Source organism: Struthio camelus, chromosome 18 (genome assembly GCF_040807025.1).
Source record: "Struthio camelus isolate bStrCam1 chromosome 18, bStrCam1.hap1, whole genome shotgun sequence".
Classification (NCBI taxonomy): domain Eukaryota; kingdom Metazoa; phylum Chordata; class Aves; order Struthioniformes; family Struthionidae; genus Struthio; species Struthio camelus.
Genome location: NC_090959.1, coordinates 447693 through 469417, shown reverse-complemented (window position 1 = coordinate 469417; position 21725 = coordinate 447693). Strand labels below are relative to the sequence as shown.

Below are 21725 nucleotides of genomic sequence, written 5' to 3'. Positions count from 1 at the left end.
TTGCTTTGAAAGGTGTATGCTGACATGCACATCAGAAGGACTCCAGATTTCCAGAGATTTGCAAGGTGGAGCTCAGCTGGCATAAAACCAAGTGGAGTGGACTTGTCTTGCAGAGCTGGATATGCTTCTGTTTGGGAGGACTCTAGAGTCTGCCTTGCTGGACAAACAAAGGTGTTGGAGGTCACACAAAAGTGAGAGTGGGGAGGAACTGCCTCTGGCACTCAGAATATGAAAGGACAGGTTAGAGCTTCCAAAAGATCAGACCAGGACAAGCACACAAGGTAGCTGCACTGGGTCCATCCTGAATCAACAGATGTGCAGTTTCCGGGGGTGGGGGGAGGGGAGGCCTCTAAATCCCAGTCCAGCTGCAACTGGACTCTGATCTGGAGGAAGGCAGGCAAAGTGCAAATGATGACACCAGCCCACTGATCCTAGTGCTGTGGGCAGTCAGGATACCACCTGCATCACAGGGCTGACACTCCATGTCTGGAAAGGGGTGTTTGTCTGTGCAGCTCCTAGCATATCACAGGCAGCTCAGATCCTTCATCTCCAATATCCTCCTGGTGCTTTTGTGGGTGTACTGGACTCAGCTGCTAGACGGTAACTGTGGGCTGGGGGAGAGCACAAATTCAGTGGGCCTGTTCTTTCACCCTTCCTTGCAGAGGCCTGGCTTCAGACACAGATTTACATGCAAAGCACAAGAGTACGATGGGCTGACCTCTTTCTCTGTGCAATGAAACACTCAGCACATTGTTGCTGATGTACAAAGAACGAGACTCACCACAAGGAACAAGTACACCCCGTGAGCAATGCTCTGTGCCCTTCCCCAAACCTCTCCACAAGTGGCTCCAACCACACTACTGGGACTAACAGCAGGAGAAACCAACCTGTGGAGCTGGAGAGATGAGATGTGGACTCAGAGCCCCATGCATCTGTATGGAGGTGCCAGGGCACAAATCTCACACCTCCTCCGTGCTCTGGTTCCTGATGTCCAGCCCACTTCTTTAACAATTGGGTTGTGCTGCCTTCCTTGATCATTGAACACTAGCAGCGTGTGGGCATGTCAGACTCTGGAGCAGCTCAGAGTGGGGCATATGTGTGCACACATTGCCACGTATACACACGTGAACATGACATGACAGAGGCCCAGGATGACAGTGAAACAGCTGTGCAAGGTACAGCTGTGCAGCCACTGCTGCCCCAGGACACTTCCAGCTGTGTACAAAAAAGAAGGGTCCCTGTCCCAGGGCTGAGATTAAGTATATGGGACCTATGCAAAGGCCACATCCTGGAACAGGTTATTTCTAAGGCTGGGAAGCAGCTGGCTTATAGTGACCCATCCCTTAACCACTACAATTTAGCGCCAAGGGGAGGCTTAGTGTGGGACAGGGAGTTAAATCCTGTTTGAACTGACTGCCGCCCAGATGCCAGGGCCAGGGCACAGGAACCCACACTGTGGCGAGGGGTTTGCCATCCACCAACAGTGCCTCCACTAGGATCCTTGGCTTTGCCTAGAGACCATCTGTGTTAAGTGTTTTACCCTCACTGATGCATGGGGAATGAAAATATTCAAAGGTGACATTCCAATTACCTGGCAGGACAGTCTCCTGGATTACAGGCACCTTGTTCCTAGGCCTAATCAACTTCACAAGGGAAAAGGCTTTCAGAGTAAAGCAATGGTAGGATTACTTTCCCTAGTTACCCTCTGTAGAGCCCCTGGCAGCTGGCCCCAGGCTGCACACTGCCTTTTGGATGAGTGAAGTCAGCAGGGCAGGTTCCCGCTTTGTGCCCACCTAGCATGTGCAAGGAGCTTGAAGTGGGAGGAAGCTGCCTTGCAGGTAGCTCTCACTAAGGCTGTGTGCAGGCTCCTGGGTGGCTGTGCTGCACATGCTTGTGCACAGAGCAGCCCTGAGATTTACCCATCACTATGAAGGTCGGTGCATGGCTCTGGGCTGCAATACCTGTAGCCGTAACTAGTGTGACTTCAGCTGCACCAGCAGAGCTGAGAGGTGGCAAAAGCCAGGGTGTCTAGCTGCTCCACCCTGCTCCAACTTAGCCCTTTCCTCAAAGCTGCATATCCATGAACTCCAGCTGGATGCCACAGCAGGCCAGAGGTAGGAGAGGTTTCACACCCTGATGGAAACAGGCAAGAAGGGTCTAATATAAATCAGAATTATTTATATAGCCTGAGGCTTTGGCAAAGAGAGACTGCAAGAGATACTGGCTTGCCCATTACTGGAGTGCAGCCGGAGCCTTATTCTGTAGGGGGAGAGAGATGTTCTTTCCCCTTAGCCAGCCTCTCTCGTCTTTTGGGGTCGGGTATGCTGATGCAGCTGGGTCCAGCTCTCCAGCATCTCACCTGGCTGATGCAACTGGATTCGTTGACACTGTCAGAGATCTGGTTGTATTCTTCCTCCCAGGTTGAGAACTTTGGAGGTAGAAGGATCTCGACAGAGTCCAGGCGGTCCAGGCTCCTGCCAGGAGAGAGAGAAGGGTGTGAGGGAGCATCTCCACGGAGAGGGCAGTGCTGGGGTTGTGCTGGTCCTTGTACACCATGCCAGTTGAGCCAGACCACCCTGCCCCATGGCACCATCTGCCAGGCATGGGTGTGTGGGGCTGCATAAAGCCAATGCTGGGCACTGAGTCCATGGCTTGGCCCTGGAGGCAGCTCCTGGAATAAAGGGAAGCACTTTCCCACCTTGCCAGCCCCTAGTTTGAACTCTTGGGTCTGCCACATGGGTGAAGGCTTTGTGGAGTACAGATGGAGAAGAGACAGGTCCTTGGGCCCCACTGCCAGGAATGCACTGTAGGTGCCAGGTTAGTCCAGTCTAATCCCAGGGAACGCACAAGATCTGTGCCAACCCTTGTGGTCATGCCCTGGTTGCAGAGTAACTGCAGCACAGGCTGACGTTGGGTGCTGAAGTCAAGGAAACTAGCTCTTCCTCACTCAAACTGGCTGGAAGGGGGTGGAATATGAGATGAGAAAAGGCTTTTCAGTTATATTTTTGTGGACTTTGGAGCTGGAAACATCTGCAGGAATTTTTTGTATAGAAAAACCCAAAAGATTATCTGGAAGACGGTCATAGCAAACCAAGCCTGAGTAACAGCATCGCAGGAGCGGAGGGGTTCAGTATATTCTGAATAGCTTTCTCTGCAGGCTCTGGGGGAACCACTGTCCTGGGGTTCAGAGAGAGCCTCTACAGCAGGTGGAGAATAGCAAGGCCTTGCACCCAGCCTAACCCAGCCAGCCTCTGCTGAGATCCAGGCACGCAGGGGCTGGGCGGGATGCAGGAAGGATGGGAGTAATGTGGGAAGGATGGGAGTGATGTGGGATGGACAGGGCTCTCCCATTCTTCTATACCACCATGATAACCTGTGTGTGGCTGAGGGAGCCCTTGTCACAGATCAGGTGGGTGTGTGACAACCCACCACCTTGAGCATATACCCTGCACTTTAGCCCTGTGCTGTCCTTTATGGACATGCTAAAAGGTGTAGTCTCTGCAGGCACAGCCTGTGTTCCTGGGCACATGGCAAGGCATGCTGCATGCATGGCAGATGACATGTTTAGCCATGCCAGCCTAGGTTAGCTGCTGGAGGAGCTCCCTTTTGAATCACTTATGGTCCTAACAGAGCATCGTTGGGGTGAACAGTCCTCCCTTGTCCAGAAGTGCCATGGGGTGTAGGAAGTGTGTCCTTCAGTCTGGGCTAACCTATGTGCTGGGGCACTCCCTCACCACTGCATTCACTCCCAGTTGCTACAGCCTAACTGGTCACCGGTGGTGGCAGTGCCACATAGGGTAGCATGGCAGCAATCCCCCAAGAATGGGGCTGTGGGAGCCCCCTTGGCTGCCCCCTGCACAGCCAGAGCACTGCTATATACAGTGACAACTGCAGATCTTCAGAGGGCTGGGAGCACCATGGCCTGTAGAAGAGACAGCAAGGCTGGGTCTATCAGGGCTGGCAAGCCTGGAAGGGCTAAGTCCAAGGTGTGTCCAGGGCAGAATGGAAGCCTTGTGCAGTGGGACAGATCCCGAGAAAGCCCTGTGGCACTTCCTGGGTCTCCTGGGGCATAAACAAGAGTGAGGAGCAGTCTCTTCTGTGCCTAGTGATGGAGGAGACAACTGGCCTCCAAGGGAACTGGTGCTGAACTTGGCCACCCACCAAGGGCCACTTCGTGCCCCAGGCCCTGGACTATCCTTTTAGTGTATCATTTCCTTTAGCTTGATAGGGTCTCATCTGTGAGCTTGCTGAGTGCCCATGGTGCAAGTCAGGCACACCCTGGGGCAGGCAGTGTCTTCACCCCCTGATTTAGCCTCATAGCCTGGCTATGGGGAAACTGAGTCACAAAGTAGATTACAGATTTGTTTGAAAGGGCAGAGACCCTCTCACAGGGCTAGGGCCCTGTGGTGACCTGGGAGCCTGTCTCACTCCGCTATGCCTCAATCCTGACCAAGACTGCAGTTCTCTTTCTCTTTGAAGTCCCTCCTATCTTGAACTGCAGATCTGGTGATTCTTGGCTGGCGGAGATTGGAGATGGGGCTAGCAGCTCTTGCTGAGGAGAATCAGTTTCATGTGCTAGGCCTTGTGGAGAGCTCTGAGGAGCACTGGCACAGGAGTCATGCTGGGGCAAGGGCTGTAGATGGTGCTGCTGATGCTTCCTGGCCAGCCTGTCCCCAGCTGCCTGTCCCACCAGTGTGAGAACCTGATAGGGGACCCCAGTCAGGCCTCACAGCAACCAAACCAGCCACAGCATCCAAAGAGGGATGTGAGGGAGTGAGAAAGCTTAGGGACTGATCGGCAGATGGCAGCCATGCTCACACTCCAGCACCAGACTGACTGGGATCAGTCCTGTGCCAGGCACAACACTCAAAACACTCAGCACATACCCAGTGCAAGACCTCGCCAGTCTAGGGCTGAGGCTCAGGGGACAAGCAGGCTGGGACATTTGGCTTCACTCACTGAATTACGGTACCAGGAGCTGGCAGAGCAATCTCTTTCCCGGGACAAGACCATTCCTTCCAGCAAATCTTCTCTTGCTAACATCCACAGACTCTCAAAGATGGGCGTTGCCAGCCCTCAGCGTTTCCCTGACTCATTGCTCTCCCCGCATAACTGCATCCATGAGCTTGCCTGGCTCTGCCCTCCCTGCTCAACCATCCTGCTCCAACTTAGCCCTTTCCTCAAAGCTGCATATCCATGAACTCCAGCTGGATGCCACAGCAGGCCAGAGGTAGGAGAGGTTTCACACCCTGATGGAAAAGACCTGAATAGACAACTATCCCAGGACAGGAACAGTCTGACTCTCCCAACCTAGGCATCTCTAAGCCCTCAGTATTTTACATCAGGGACTCCTGGACCCAAGTCTTCTCCTCATGAAGTGTATGTGAAGGCAAGAAACAGGCACGAACTCAGAGCAGGCATTTCCAGGGCTCCCTGCAGTTAATTTTGCCTCTAACAGAAAGAGGCATCTCTGCAGTTTGATGCTGCCATGAGGGGTCTCCATGCTGCCTGCTGTTCCCTCACTTCTTTCAGGATATATTTGCTGAACTGTGAACTACAGTTCACTTCCTGTAGCTGTTCCTGCTTCCTGCTGTCCTTCACCCTCTCGCCTGAGCCACAGCAATTCACATTTCAGTCACAGCCTATTAAAGTCTCTCACTACCTTCTCCTAGGAGCAGGGCAGCTGGGAGGCAGCAAGATGAGGTGGCTCCATTGTGTGTTCACCTACTATATATATTGCATAGCATCACCTCCATTCATGTGGTTCATATGGACCTTCATATGGGACCCAGCCCCTTGCCCAGCACACACATTTGTTGTATACCCTTTACTATTTACATCAAGACAACTTGAGTCTTCCTCCCTGAACATCTGGTCCTGGGCCTTTCAGCTTGTCTCTCCTGGCTGCAGGGTACTATTCAACCTAATCTCCCCATCAGGCCATTACTGGCTGATCCCAGATTCCTTGGGGCACCGACAGAGCAAAGTGTACCACAAAGTCCTGGCTGCTTGTGGCCTGCGCAAGTGCATTCAGCCATGCTGGCTGACCATCTTCCACATCTAAATAGCATCACTGAGCTGGGATCTCTGTTCCCTAGTAGGAGTAGATCTTTAGCTAGAGAAAATCTACACAGTTTCACCAAAGGAGTACCCTATGGCTTTACTACCCATTGCAAGGGGACAGGAACCAGGCTCTTTAACACCAGGGCTGTTTTGGAGTCACCAGAGTCAGAGTGCTCTCTCCATTCCTCCACCACATCATCTTCTATTCTGCCCTGCAGCCTGTCTGAGCTGGCGTGCAGGAGCTCTGCTGGGTTCCGATCCCCATTTTAGGTCCTCATGTAGGTGCTGCTGGCCAAACCCCACGGACTGTTTCTGGGGTTGCCCCTGGGGAGCCTGTGCAGAGCTCCCGGAGGAGCTTCAGCGTTACCTTTGGGTGGTGCTCTGCTCACTCAGGGACTGTTGGGTGGCCTTGAGGTAACTCTGCCTCCGAGCTGCAGTTTTCGGGGATGGTTTGGGGCTGGTTTCTGAGTCTTCACTATCGTCATCCCCCATGGCTTTGATGTAACTCCCGCTCCGCATGCGCCGGCATGGGATCTCGCTGTCTTTGTCCCGAGACAGCGTGTTGTTCCACTCCCCCTGAGGCACCTGCAAGAGCAAGGGGAGCATGAGCAGGCATGATGGATGGCGCCTCTGAAAGCAAGGGGACCATGGGGGCTTAGTGGCAAGGCTGACCCTCAGCTGGAGTGTAGTGGGAATGGGCAAAGCAATTCCTTTCTGAACCTCTCTTGCCAGCTCATGCCAGGAAGCCTTATGTTTGATTGCCTCAATTTTAGCACATCTACCCACAAACATTAACCCAACCACAACTGCAGACCAGCTTTAAAATAGACCATGCTTATACAATTGATTTAAGATGAACAATGCTAGACATAGTGAGAAGGGAAGAGCCTCACCAGTTTTGTGCTGGGCATTTGGACAGGAGTGGCACACTCTTGCTTAAGGAAAAGCCTATACTCATGTAATGTAAAGTGCACATGTCGTTCAGGCCAAGGCTAACAAGAGCTGTCATAGACTAGGACCTTTGGATGGCTTGCCAGAACCCAGCCCTCCACAAGGTCCATCTCCTTGTAAGGTATCTGAGTTGAAGGTTACTCTTGGCAGCTCTAAGTCATTTCTGAAGCTAGTCCTTACAAGTCCCTCTGGAGCAGCTGGGGTACACAGACCTTGCACTGGTCTCTCTATACAGAGTTGAATAGTACCTTGCACAAGAAAAATTTCTAATTTCACTTATATGACTATTCTGCCATTTATTTAAGACCGAAACAGTCTCTGTTCCCTTACTAGAGATGGGCAAGCTGATGTTTTCCACTAGAGATGTGAAGCACAGAGCAATTCAGGTGATTAACATCATTCCACAGTCTGCCCCTACCTGTGAAGGGTTTGTATAGCTGATGGAAGAGCATAGCCAAGGCGGTCGGCCAGCAGCAGAACCAGACATCAGAAGTCCTGGTCTTCTGGCTAACTTGGTTTGTGGCTGGCATTTAACCAACCCTTGAGATGATGAAATGTGGACAAGGAGAAGTAAGGGATATTTGTCAGGATGAGAGCAATCTCTTTTAATGTTTCCTAAGAGGTTCCCTGCTCAAAGGTCTGTCCTGCTGCTTTTGACATCCAAGGTGTGCAACAGAGCAGTCTGGCTTTGTGAGAGAAGGGCAAGCAAACTGGTCACTAGCTGCTGCACAGCCCTGGCAAAGCCACTTTATGCTTCTGGGCCTGCATTCCCAGCCTGGACACTGCTGTCCTCTGTCCTTGTCTTTGCCTTGGAAGGCAAAGAGCCATGTTGTAGCTAACTCTTATTAGCCAGAGCAGTTAAGCAGAGCTTGCTTCCTGCTCACCTCTTTGTCTGCAGCAGGCCTGTTTTGTGGGAGATTGAGCCAGGTTGAGGGCCCAGTGTGCTGCTGCTGCTGTTGAGGTGCAGGATCTTCCTGGACCTGCGGCTTTGCAGGTAGCGGCTTCCCGTTGCCCTGAGGAGGGAGGGCCATGGGGAGTGCCAGAAGCAGGCTCAATCCATGCACCACAGTTTAGCTCTCTATGAGGTCTTTCTGTTGCCCAGGGGAGCCGGAGGTTTTGCTCATGCTCCCCCAGCCTGCTGCTTGCTGTGTCTGTTCAGGGGAAGGCAAGGAGTGACCCCACTGCTATGCTTAGCAGAACCACATAGCCTGGTCGGATCGCTTTGGTGATAGGGCTCCCAGCATGACATGCAACTTTCAGCCAAGAGCAGTAGGGCACAGAGCAGAGAGCCAGGGACATCATGTTGCTGGTGTGGAGTGAGTCCTGCATGTGAGATATGAACCTTGCCAGGCCTCCTTTGCCCTGCTGCTGCAAGTTTTCCCAACTCTTTCCTATTCTGCCTCCTGCAACTTCATGCTTGGCAATGGCCTCTGGGACGGCTGCTTACAAGGCAGCAAGGCTGCCCAGCTCAGGATCTGCTGCGTATAATCTTGCAGGCTCCTGCAAAGCAAAAGCGGAGTGCCCTTTCTCTTGCTAGTGTGAGCCCTCTCTGTGCCCCAGCCCAGCTACCCACACTGGGGGTTCCCATGGGCCAGTCAGAAGGGACTGCACTAGCTCCAGCTGAGCGCACTCTCTGGTGCTGTCCTTGCCACAGGAGAGCGCTCTCCATCACCCATGGGTTCTTTGGGTGGCTGGTTCTGACCTTTCCTAAAGAAGGAGACAGAAGCCTTTGGAAGCACTTTTATACTGGCCACCTTAGAGTCAGGTCTGACTTGAGATTGGATTTTGCTGCCTGCCTTCTTCTCGGAATGAGTACCATCCTCCCACCAGCAAGGCTCCTCCTGGGCCAGCAAAGGGTTGGGGTGAGGGAGCAACAGGGTTGGAGTCCACAGCCCCTGGCTGAGGAGGTGAGAATGACATTTCATCAGCTTTCCAGCAGCCAGGTGTGCCAAACAAAGGTGAGGGGAACACAGCCATCTGCTCTGTAGAGGCAGATATTGTATTTCATGGGGCAGTGGGGTGCTGAGACCACCTCTCCCAGCATCTCCCATTCCTCTAGAGAGCCTGAAGACAGAGGTGGCATTAAAATCTTGGGCTTTTGTGGCTGCTCTAATTCTGCTGCTTTAGGGCATGGTCTGTGGCTAGATTAGCTCAGCAAAAACTAGGCTTGTGCATCTACCTCCTGGCCTTGGGCACTCTCAACTCTGGGCAAAGCATCACCAAAGTGGGTGGTTTCATTACATCTCTGCTAGTGCAGCTTGTTTACAACAGTGTGAACCAAGCATCCCACAGCATTGCTTGCCCCATACAGACTCAATGCAAAGCCTAGGTACAGCCTCTGCCAGTTTTTCTGCCGCACTGCGACAGCCCTCTGGTCCTAACTGAGCTGCCTTGCTTCCCCTTTCTCTCACCTCTCCTCCACTTTGCACCTTGGAAAGGCAGCGATGGCTGGTGTCAGAATCAAAGCTGCCCTCAAGGTGTTCCACATTCCAGTTTAGCAGCATCAAGGGCAAAAAAGATTCTTGGCAGGAAACCTGTTAAATCTGGTGCCCCAGTTTGGAGCAGCATCCTGGGTAGAGCTGTCAGTTGGCAGGCAGAGCCCACAGAGACTCCCAAAGCTCTTGTTCCCCATGGTCCAGAGCACAGGACCAGCATTTCAAAGGTGCTGCACCTGAACAGACAAGCACTTCTAAAGCAGTGTGGGTTCCTGAGGTGCTCTTCAGGATCCTGCTTGGTACTTCTTTGCATCTTCAGGTACCTGAGGACCTGAGAAACGTATCGCACAGTCTCTAAAGCTCTGCCATGCAAGTGAAGAGCCCAGAGCACTCCCTGCTATCAAGGGACAGACCTCAGCAGCGACCAAGGTGTGAGGTGCTCCTCAATGGCAGTACCTTTCATGGCGGCTGAGACTCTGGGCACTGAACCCAGCCAATGTATTAAAGAAAGGATAAAATGGAGATGACAGCTGCCATGTGTTGCATGTAGACCTTGCACAGAGAAGCTCAGGAGGTTTCTCATGGGCCATGGAATCCTTGCTGCACTTCCTGCTGCTTTCCCAAATGTAGGCTTGAATCTGCCCATGGTGATTTTGTTGGTATAAAGGGGTGCGAACAAGAGGAATGCCAGAAACAGAGCTTTCATGAAGGGTGTGAGCAGATCTTGAGTTCATCTGCAAAGGTCTTGCAGGGGGCTGCTGGTGCAGAAGGCTGGCAAGAGACCACCTTGCCCAGGTAGCCACACAATAAAGGATGAATGGACAGTAGAGGCATGCTGCCAGGCTTCAGAATGCAGACACCCCCCCCAACCCTCTGACCCTGCTTCCTGCCTAGTCTTGGTCCGCATGGTGCCTCCTAGTGCAGGTGTGTGGGATCCAAGCACGTATCCATCCCTGGAAACTGGGCTCCACTGGCACCATCCTGCCATAAAACTGTGCTTCCCAGGGAAGCAATGCTTTCTGGCTCTTTTGCCCTCAGTATCGTGAGCTAAGCGTGGAGAAAAGAAATAAGTGGCTGCAGAGGGTCCCCCCTACCATAAGGTTGCCTAGGGCATTCCCTAATCACCTGGACAAATAGATTCTTAACAGAGGGGAGAGAGCAGTGAAGGGGAAAAATCCACCTCCTGGACTTTGGGCCAGGATGGAAGAGCTACACTGTTGCCATGGTTTAGGGAAGTCTGGGGAGAAGAGAGACTTTCAGAACAAACGGTTTCCATTTGCAAGTGTGCTGGCTCCAACATGCAGTCCAGCCCCCAGCACACACAGAGCCGGACACAGCACACAGGTGTGTATGGGCCAAACATGAATGCACCCACCAAGGCACACACAGAGCCGGACACAGCACACAGGTGTGTATGGGCCAGGCAGCCAGCTTTCAATGCACAGAGAATGAGCTTAATTAGGGTACCCTGCCACTCTCTTCGGGGCTGGATCCTTTATGGTGCCTGTATACAGCTATATGTGGCCTCAGCCATGTCCCCAAGGAAGAAAGTGAGACCCCAGAGTCCCTATTGGCCCCATCCATCCTTTTAGCAGGGGACCCTCTGGGAAGGACCTGGGCCAACTTTCCTGCCCCCTGGTATGAGGGCAGCCAGGATCTGCGGAGCACCTGGCATGGAATGGACCACTCACCTTGGCTTATGAATGTATATTAGGAGCTACTGGCAGGTTAAAGAAGCTTCAATGTCTTCTGGCTGTAAGAGGGGTCTGGAAGGCTAATCTGAGTGATGATGCAGGATAATGGTGCTTATGGTGTGACCCTGTCACCTGAGGAGTCATGGTGAAGAGAAGGGCTGTACCACTGATGGCAGGGCCCTTCATGGCCACTGGGATCCTGTCTCACTGCTTATTTTGGGAGGTGTTCAGGAAAGAGAAATAACACTGGGCATGGACAAGGCCAGACCGCTCCACAGTATCTCTTCCTGTACACTGACAGCACTGAGTGACGAAGCACTGTCTTGGTAGCATGGGGTTTTCCCTCCCTTGCCAGACAGTGTTCATAAATAAACTGGGCTGCCCAGAGCTCAAACTATTGTCCATTTCTTCAATGTTATCTCAGTGCCTATGTGATGTGGGTCTGAAGACAGTGCACGACACAGAAATGCTGCTGGGCCCTGCCAGGTCCTGTTTACCCCTGCTTGGCACTTGTCCTGCTCTGGGCATCTCTCACACCAGAGAGCTTTTTGGATATTGGGAGCCTGCCCACTCGGCCTCTTTCCTTTCATCCCCAGCCACACACAAGGATCCCCCAGAGCAGGGGAGAGGAGAAGGAAGAAGGAATAAGGCCTCCATGACTTGAGTGCTGTTCTCCAGCCCTCTTTCTAAGGACAGTGGCATAGTCTTGAGGGGTGCTCCAGAGAAACTGCACACAAAGGGGATGGAACTGTACTTGGAGCGGAGCTAGGTGACCATCCACTCTCAGCTCCAATGTTGGGGTCTGGGAATGGGCCTGGAAACATTGCAAAGTCTCCTAACAGTCCCTAATGGGCTCTAAGCCTAGCCAGAGCCTGCAAATTGAGCAGGTGAAGTGAATAGGCTTGCCCCAGCCTGGAAGCTTCGGGAACCTGTTTGTCTCCATCCCACTTCTCCTACCCACCCACTCTCAGGTCTGGTGGGCATTCCTCCATCTCTGGGCCCAGCTGGGCATTTATCCCTTGGAGCAGTCCCCAGCAGCAGCAGAGCAGAGCACCCTGCACTCCCGAGCAGCCAGCTTTTCTGCCAGGCAGAGCCGTGCAGTTCCTCATCACAGCCCACATAGGTGCTGGGAGGGGGGTCTGTCCTGCTCCAGAGAAGGACTGACAGAGGAGCAAGTGGCAAGGCACATGAGGCTTTTCCCACACTGCCCTCCAGGCTCTGTGCGTGACTTCTCCATTACTGGCTTAGGCCCTTTCCTAGGCTGAGGATGCAACTGCCCCATTCTGCCCTGAGGGTCCTGGGTGCTCCTAGCCCTGTGCCCTGTCCTCAAGGGTTCACACTAGGCATTTGGAGGCAAGGTCTGCCTGAACAGCCATGATCTATCAGCCTTTGTGGGGAGCATACATCACATCTTCTGGGCTCAGAGCCCTGGGTCTTCTCTGGCTTTGCTAGTAAGGCACTGCTGGACATGGGAGCTGGCTCAGATCCTTGAGACACCAATCATACCCTCTGGCATCCCCCAGGTTCCCCTCAAGCCATGCAGGCAGTGGGCTATGGGCTGATCCCTGCCTCGACTGTTTCTGCTCTGAGTTTCATGGCACAGGGTTGCCAATCCCACTTGATGGTCCCAGGAGGGTCAGGGAGGGAAGGTAACTGGGCAAAAGCTTCCCCTCAAAATAAGATCCCTACCTGGCCGCTGCCTGCGTCGGTTGGCCCGGGGCTGAGAGGCTGTTCCCACCTCGGCGGGAGCTCGCTCGGCTGCAGCAGGGCGGCACCCGTTTCCTCCCAGCCGAATGGTGGGGCTGCCCAGCTGCTGGCCGGGCTCACGCTACCCAGCTGTGCCCACAGCCCACGGTCAGGCTGTCAAGAAATGGAGGCTCATTACATGGGTTGGGAATAAATGAGCAGGGCAGTCTCATACCCCTGGGTCTGGTCGAATCCCAGGAGGTATGTGAGCACTGGGCAAGGGGCTGCAGGGGGTCATACTGCTCGGGGCTACCTGTGCTGGGCTGTCTGCCATCACACACAGAGTGGGAATGGTGCTGATGGAGATTTTGTCTCCACCTTTTAAATCTCCTAACTTAGCTGAAAGGAGGGCAAAGAAAAAGAAACCAGGCCAAGAACCTTTTTCTGATGACATTCCTGATGCAGTAAGTCCCTCCATAATTTGATTTGCAGAAAGGGCCAGCAAGATATTGGAAGCAGAGTATGCTTCAATAATTCATTGCTCTTTAAAGCCTCCAAGCCCTCTGACCACAGCCAGGGGAACGAGTGACATTTGCATTAACAAAAGATGCTTGAAATTTACATACATAGTCCATCTGATTATTCACTCCTCTGCCTCCCCCCATCCAGGCCTGGCTTATTTATCTTCATTCCTCTCTCTAGGGCATAACCAGGTTTATGTTCTTCAAGTGATATTTTCTGAAACCACCAGGCTCCGAAGTGACCTGGTGCTATCAGGACAGGGGATTTAAACCTGTGGCCCCAGCATTAGCCATGCAGGCCTCTGCCATGCAAGCTGGGAGGCTGATGTTGCTCTCCTCACCCCACAGCCCCTTCCCTGCATGTGGTATGAGCCAGCAAATGGAGCCATGCCCTGCTGAGCTGCTGTTCCTACCAGCACTCCTGGGAAGCTGTGCAGAGCAGGGCTTACTGGGCACGCTGACACATCCTTACGACGCATGGATATAAGGGATTAAGCATCCGTTATTATTGGTGTCCTTTGAACAACGGGATCGCTGCAGTGCCTGGCTGGAGGCCAGGGAGCCTTCCTGTTGGGGTGGGACAAGAGCCACAGCCCCTTGGTATATGTAACTGCCCAAGTGGAGCGCAGAAATGGCTATGCACAGGCAGGAGTCAGGCAGCCTAAGAGCTGGTCCTTGGTATCTGCAGGATCTGGGTGGGCAGTGAGTGTGTTCTTAGGGCATGGGACTCACCCAGTGAATGGGTGTCACAACAGAGGGTGCTGAGGCCATGGTGCCGTGGGGGATGTGGGACCCCAGTAGGTAGCCCTTGCTCTGGGAAAAGCGTCTCCTGCTCACGCTTCCATGGCCAAGCATAGAGGCTGGGAGGGGACCCTGGAGCAGTGCTGCAGCTGGGGGAGCTGGACTCTGTCAGTGCCAATGCCAGTGTCCCCACAGGAGGCATGACACTCTGTCCCTCTGCATAGCTGGGGCCTTGGCAGAATTGAACATCTCCCCATCCTCCCCAGCTCTCTCTTGGCAATGTGCCTCTGGGGGTTATGGGGCAGCTTGGGCTGTGCTGAGTGGGAACTGGGATGACTTGAGGTGACAGCTGAAACATCTGGAGCAGGTGAGCTGTTTGATAAGGCCTATCACCTGCCCGCCAGGAGGGTATCCCCCACCTCCTCCCAGGCCTACATTCTCCCTGCATGGAGAAAGCCATTAACCCCCTGCTGCACCCACCTGCAGGTAGTGGTAGGCCAAGTCTTGATGGCAGGACTTGGATTTCAGCAAGGCTTTGTCAATCGTGGCTGAGGCCTTCTGGCACATTTCCCGGGCATGGCTGAGTGTCAGTGTAGACCAGGAACCCCTCTTAATGTAGTTGGACTCATTGTTGATGGGGATATTGGTGCAAGGGGTGATCTTGAGGTCGTTATTGCTCTTGGAGGATTTCAGCATGTGCTCACTGATGGTGTTATAAGCATGCATGAAGTACTTTGGCTGGCTGTGGTCTGGCTGCCGGCCCAGTGTCATGAGGCCCATCGGGTTGCGGTAACTGCAGGTATCACTGTCTAAGTTGTCATCTGAACTCCACCAGCCTGATATGTTGGATCTTGTTCTGCGCTTGGGCTCAGAGGTCTTTGCCCGGTCTTTGCTCTTGCTCCTCCGGTTCTGCTTGGGGTCATCAGCCCCTTTTTTTCCATTCACATTGCCTTTGGTGGGGCCCTCCAGAGACTGAGATTTGGCAAATAGCTTCTGGACAGAGTGGACAAGGTGTCGAATCCGCCCTGGGCTCTCACTCCGGTGCTTTGCATCGCTCCTCTGAAACTGGAGGGTGCTGAAGCCATCTCTGTGGATGGGCAGCTGCTTCTCAAACTGGTCAAGGAGGTTTGCAGGCAGGCGGTTAATCTTAGTGGCTTGGGCATGGCTTGGAAAAGGGTTCTCATCTGGGACCTCAAAGTGAGAGTTGTAATGGATACGGGGGAAAGTGCTGCTATTGGAGATCTGGTTGTTGAGTGGAAGCAGGCAGTCGCCATGGAGGGTATTCTGGGCTGGGAACCGGGGGTCCATGGTGTAGGAGTCAGTGGGGCTGAGGAGATAAGGGTTCCTGTCCTGGGGGGCATAAAGAGAGTCCTGAGGGGAGTCCAGGTTATCGGAGAGGTGGCGGCTTCTGTTATCTCCCAAGCCCTTCATGGTCCCGGTGTTTTCTAGAGCATTGTGTGGCAGAGTCTTTGCATAAGTGCTGACCCTGCTTCCCCAGAAACTGCTCTGCACCTGGAGGAAGAGGAGAGATGCTCAGAGCATGCCAAGAAGCTGTCACTGATGCTCTCTGGGAGCCCACTCCTCATTGGGAGAGGATCCCCTGCAAGGGCTGTCCCAGCTCTAAAAGCAAATATCCTCAAGGTTAAGGGATGGGAGAGAGATCACATAGGAGGAAGGGAGAAGAAGGGGCATGAGAACCAAGCACTGGAGAACAGTGAACAGAGGATGCAGAAGGAGAGGAGATGGGGAAGGATTCATTCCTTCCAGCTCTACCACAAGCTGCTTACATAGGATGCTGCATCTATTTTTATGGGCTCTGAACATGTTTATTTAATAGAGTCCCTTCCCCAGCCAGCATAACAAGGGCTAGCAGGGGTACTGCCAGCAAATTACCACTCCTGTCCCATTTGCTCGGGGGGCTGGAGAAAAACCTGCTGTGAAACACTGCATGCAGGCCTTGCCTGAACCAAGGGAAATGAGGAGCTGGGCATCTGGTCTTGTACATTATGTTTTTTGTTTCTGTGGTTACTGGATCTCAGAAGGTGACTGGCAGCTCTGCTGTGTGTGTTGCATAGAGCTGTGTTAATGCAATATGATGGCAAATGTCTCCCCTCCAACAAGCATCTGGCTTTGTGACGTGCTTTACTCCAGAGAAAAATGTGTCAGTACCTATGATGAAAGGAAGAAGTGTTTCTGAGCACTCAGAGCCCGACCTGAGAAGCTGTTTATTTGATCTTTCCTGCCTTGCTGCATCACTTCTGAGTGGATTGTGACCCCCTCCAAGCCTGACTCGCCATTCCCTGCTATGATCCCCCTCTGCTACAGTGAGAGGCTGGTCATCAACAGTCCATTCAGTGGGTATAGGCATCCCTGTGGGACAGTGGAGGGGGACGGCCAGACACTGATGGTGGACTCTCTGTCAGTGCCAATGCCAGAGGACTCATACCTTCAAGGGAGGGGAGATCCACATTGAAGGTTTCATGGGTGCACTGACCCCATCCCACTTGGATTGGAGGGATCCTCATCTGCACTGGCTTATACAGGGAAAAAAGACAAACTTTTGGAGCTGCTTTCAAGGAAATCAATGAGCTATTGGTTGTTTTTTTCATACTTAAAACCTATTTGAAATTGTGTAGTGTATAAACTAATTCTTATTTCCTTTTACCTTTTAGTTTAGTTACATATTTTCTTTTATTTTTAGTTTAAGTGTAGCTTGAAGGCAACTAGCAAACACTGAAGCATTCTATGGGTATAAAAAAACCTGAGAACTGGGGTCCTAGGCTACTTTTGGAATATCCAGAGCCCCAAAATGTGTACATGTAGCTGAACAGTTGCTCCTTGGATAAGCTGAAGGTGCTGCTCTGGGAACTGGGAGTGCAGGGTTATGTGCAGAAAAGCCATCTTCCAGTATTAGGATAATCCGACTGGTAGACAGGACTCCTAGGTTCTTCTCTGTGTTCTGCTGCAGATTTGACTCTAATCTTCCTGAGGAACCTGTTGTCCTGCATGCAATCTGGTAAGCAAAAGCAGCTAGGACTGAGCTGACAAGGGGAGCAGAGTCAGCAAACACTGAAGGAAGATAGGAATTGACTGGCTTGTTTTCCTTGCTCAGACAGAGAAAAATGCATTCATGCTGGAAAGCAGATAGGGTTTTTAATAATTACTTGGAAATGAAAAAAAAAATTAGAAGAAGTACAATTTATCCTATAGCTTGGTGGGTTTGAAAACATGATTAAAAAGTCTCCATCTAACCCTGTCACTCCCAGCAGGCTGGCAAAGGATGGGTCTTTTTAAAGCAGAAGCTCACAGACAATAGGTGAGCCCTGCCTGGGCTTTTCTCTCTGCTCTGGTGCAGAGACTCCCACTCCCTCTTTCCAGCTAATTTGACTCTGTGGGGAGTCCTGCTCATCGCCCAAGTCACGAATTCAACTGACTGCACTTCTAGGCAATGCCAGCTGCCCCCCAGCAGCTCTGGCTAATGAGAACCTATGGCCTTGCACTGCTCTTGTCCCCAAGGGATCCCATGGCCCTATGGAAGACTGGTTTTTGCCTGTCCTACCTCCCCTGAAACTCATGTAGAGAAGCTGTATGGCCGCATGGGGTAAATCCTTCTGAACTGCTGCAGATCTGAGAGCTGCTATGGAATAGATTTTCACCCTGCACCCCTGGCCAACTGAGTGACCCTGCGGCTGGCCTGGTGGCCTTCAATCGTAGCCCTGTGCCCAGCCACCTCACCTGGGCTTTGGGTGGTGTGGGAGAGATGACTTGGCCTTCAGGTCTCTCCACCACTTGGAAGGATTTCCATGGATGGTTTCCATAAGTTTTAGCCATAACATGGCTGTTATTCCAGGCTGAGCCAGGGGAACCTTGGTACCAAAGCAGCCCTTCTTGCCAAAACACTTGAAGCATTGTCAGTCTTGGCTGGTGTCCTGCTGCTCATGGTTCCTGTGGGTGCTACCCTTTTTTCCTCCCTTTGTGCTCTTCTGCAGATAAGTGCATCAGCCTCTCTGGAGTCTCTTTTCCACAGGGGCAGCACTCACCTGGACCAGGGGAGCAGCTGTGCATGCCAGCTGGAGAAGTGCCCCCAGAATAGAGACTCACACATGTGCCAGGCAGCCCTGCTCCTGCTCTGTGCGCCCTAGCATCAATCCAGTGGCTAAAGGGCTGTGGCAAAAGGCCCCAGGTGATGTTCTCAGAGGAAACAATGTTGCTTCTGAGCAGGAAGGGATTTGATCTTTGGGCAGAAGAGGAAGATAGGGGGGTCCAAAATGAGCAATATACCTAGTCCTTTAAATTCCAGATGGCCATGAATGGACAAGCTCACTCCTGCCCGACTCAGAGGGGAAGCCCTGCAGATGGGAGAGCCCAAATCCTCCCGTGATCCTGTTAGGCCATAGTAGGCCTCCTTTTCCCTTCCTTGCCTTCTATGCCCTGGCTCTGAACTCCTGGAAAGGTCTTTCTGTTCCAGCATGGCTGTCATCAGCCATCTCAGCTCTGATGGTGACTGTGCTTCTCCCATCACATTATGCTAAGGCAGTAAGACAGTCCCTAAGGAAATGATGCAGCTGCTGATTTGATTCTAATGGGATGTCTTTGGATGTTGATAGTAAATACGTCTTTTCCTACAAAAGGCAATCAGTATTTGAGGCAGAAATCTCCCAGGCAGTTCTGAGGGAGAGAGACAGAGAGAGAGACTTCAGCCCAGTGACTACTTTGCCATAAAGCACATCGGCATCACTGCTTTCGTCATCCCTGGGCACTGGACTCTGGAATGAAGTAAAACTGCCTTAGGATTAAAAATAAATAGGGAAATGAAATGAAATGAAATGTAAATGTAAATGTAAATGAAATGTAAATGAAAAGAAATGAAATGAAAGCCTACTCAGAAGGGAAGAATGAGGCTAGGGGCTGGACTGGCTCAGGGAAGGCTCAGGAAGCAGAGAGGCAGGAGGAATGGCTGTGAGGACCAGACAGAATGAAGGAAAAGTGAATCTTGTGCCATGGGCTGGAAGGCTGGGAGCAAAAGGGATGGGGAGCTGGGGAGGCCGGGGAGCTCACTTTCTCCCAGGCTGGCATGCTCTTGCCAACAGTGGACACTCGCTTCTATGTGGCAGAGAATTTATTCCTTTCTTTTCCTCCTTCAGGCTCTTGCAAGGCTGCCAACAGGCCCCGATCCTCCTGCCTGTCCTGCTCACTGTGGGTATTCCTTCGCTTGATGACTGGCTGCACCATGGAGGGTGCTGTCGCTGGTCTTGCTGCTGGGAATGTGTGGGGTCAGGGCTTGTGAGGCAGGAGACAGGGTCCTGGGTGCTGCTGGGGCTCAGTGCAGCTCAAAGCCCCTTTGGGGATCCTCAAGCTCTCAGTTCCCCAACCCACTGAGCTTGCATCCTCTGTGAACTGGTTTCCCTTTAAGAAGGATTAAACTTCTCATTACATTGCAATTCCTTTCTGCAATCCTAGTCACTTCCTCAAGAGGTGGGGTTGGAGGGGGAGGAGGTTAAAAAAAAAACCCAAAGCCTTTTCCCCATCATTTTTTTAATTTGGAAGGATGAAAAAGCTTGAAATTAAATTTCTCAAATCCATGACCCCTATGGCTCACAAACTGAGCAAGGGCTGTCTCCCAGGATAGCCCCTGAGTGCCCCTGCTTGCTGTGTCCCCCCCACCCCAAGTCACGTCAGCACAGGGAGGAGGTGCACAACCCTACCCTCTGCCCCCGATCACTGCCTCCCACAGTGAAGGGCATCCAGAGCAGTTCAGGCAATAATAAGACCCTGCCAAACCATTAAGGAGAAGCTGCATCCCTGAGTCCAGAGGAAGGAACTGATTTTGCTGCATGGCTCCATGACCTTCCTTCTCCTCAGCCTGTGTTTTTTTCCTGAGTCTCCCTTTCTCTTCCCAGTGGCTTTGCTAATGGTCAGAGGCTACTGAGGTAAAGCAGATGACTGGCTCTGATTTCTGGCAGTTTTGTGTCTCCCAATCCATTGTGAGCCACACCTGGAATCAGCTTCTTCTCTGACAGATTAGGAAGCACTGGGCAGCTGCAGAGGTGCTGGAGCCGCCTGTTTGCAGAGTCAGACAGGCAGCACTGAACTGACTTACAGGCAGTGCATCCTGCAAAATACATCTGCAGCTCCAAGGACTGAATGGTGTATATGAAATCTCAAATAATGCAGGAGATGATAGCCCTTGCCTGAAGAAGCTTCCTGCTCAGCAGGGGATCCTCTCCTCTGGCTGAGGGCTGCCAATATCCTATAGGGTCCACAGCTACTGTACTCTTCTATAGTGAGTGGGAGATGGGACTGGTCTGGGGGCTGCTGAAGCTGGAGGGAGATGGTTCACTCCACTTCAGGAAGACTGAATCACATCTTAATTGTGAGCTGAAAAGCCTCCATTGTTGTAAGAGAGACTTCACTGAGTGCAAATATTTGCTCTGCGGTCTCTTTTTAACAGCAAAGGGATTAGGCTGGCCTGCACTCTGGACAGTGCAGGTGATAAATGAAAGGCACTGGATGGAGAAGAAAAGCCAGCTGCAATACAGTATAGATACTTGCAAGCAATATTTTCCTAGCTATCTATCCTGTCCTGGCTCTCATATCCATAATCAGCTTCTGACTGTCAATCTGAGCAGTTGCCCAGCCAGACAGCCATGCACTGTATGGTGAGTTACTGTGGCTAGGTGGATCCTTAAAATAATGGTTTGTAACTCCTGGCAGAAGGAGCGAAGGAGGACTCTACCCAGGACAGAACTCCAGTGAGCTGTCCTGAAAATATTTGTCTGTCTTTGCAGTCCTGAAAAATCTCTAGAGTTTCTGCTATCCAGCCTGGATCTCTCTGGTGGCAGTTCCAGTCTGTGATGTCCGGTGCTGTTTATCCTGCACATGGAGAACAGAAGATCTCCTTCCTCCTTTCCACTCCTGGAGACTAACTGTATGTTTTGGAGATGTCCCCACCAAGCTGTGCACTGTGTCCTCAAGAGAACAGCTGCCCAGGATATTTTGGCCACAGGTTCATCTCCATCATGCCACAATAATTCCTCTGTTGCTCTAATGTGGTGAGGACAGCAGAGGTGCTTGTCCTGCCAGAGGACCGCTGACCACAAAGGCTACTACTTGCTCATTAAGAACAGGCTCAAGCCCCAAGGAACAAAGCCAGCCTTGCCTCTCAAAGCTTCTTTCTGCTTCAGTCCATTACCAGGGTCCAATTTCACTTTGCAATTACCCAGTGCTTACTTTTAAGATGTTGGACAGGGTGATCTGGTGCTGGGGTTCACTTAGATGGGTCCAGTCCTTTTCAATCAGGCCTGGTAGGGCACCAAGAGCACAAAGCCTTTCATTCATCTGCTGCTGTGCTCCAGATGTGCATCTGAGGTTGTAAGCACTGTTGTGGGAAGGGGGTGAATGTGGGTTGAGAGGGACAGCCAGAGTCGAGAGGTGTGTAGCTGGGCTGTCAAGGCATGTACTTTGTGTATGTATATGTGTGTGTGCATGAGGAAGAGAAAATCAGAATGTGTGTTACTTGTGCTGTTTGGAGCATAAGACTATGTAAGATCTGGTTGGATGCACTGTGATAGGGAGTTATGTGCTTGTTGGGACTGTAGGATGAGACAAACATGTCTATGTGGCTGTAAGTTGTG

At 52.1% G+C, this 21725-nt stretch overlaps 1 protein-coding gene across 6 annotated transcripts in view; it reads right to left on the bottom strand.

The window, feature by feature from the left end:
- Nucleotides 1-21725, bottom strand: part of DLGAP4 (DLG associated protein 4) — a 194288-nt gene that overhangs the window by 56463 nt on the left and 116100 nt on the right. For 3 of the 6 annotated variants that reach the window (XM_068913074.1, XM_068913077.1, XM_068913076.1), the window contains exons 4-8: nucleotides 14572-15603; nucleotides 13764-13817; nucleotides 12833-13003; nucleotides 6431-6648; nucleotides 2360-2474 (exon numbers count right to left, since the gene is read on the bottom strand). In XM_068913074.1, the coding sequence (XP_068769175.1) occupies nucleotides 2360-2474; nucleotides 6431-6648; nucleotides 12833-13003; nucleotides 13764-13817; nucleotides 14572-15522 (1509 nt within the window). In that variant the 5' untranslated portion in view covers nucleotides 15523-15603. The remainder of the gene's footprint in view (nucleotides 1-2359; nucleotides 2475-6430; nucleotides 6649-12832; nucleotides 13004-13763; nucleotides 13818-14571; nucleotides 15604-21725) is intronic. The other 3 variants (XM_068913079.1, XM_068913078.1, XM_068913080.1) reach the window with 3 other exon arrangements.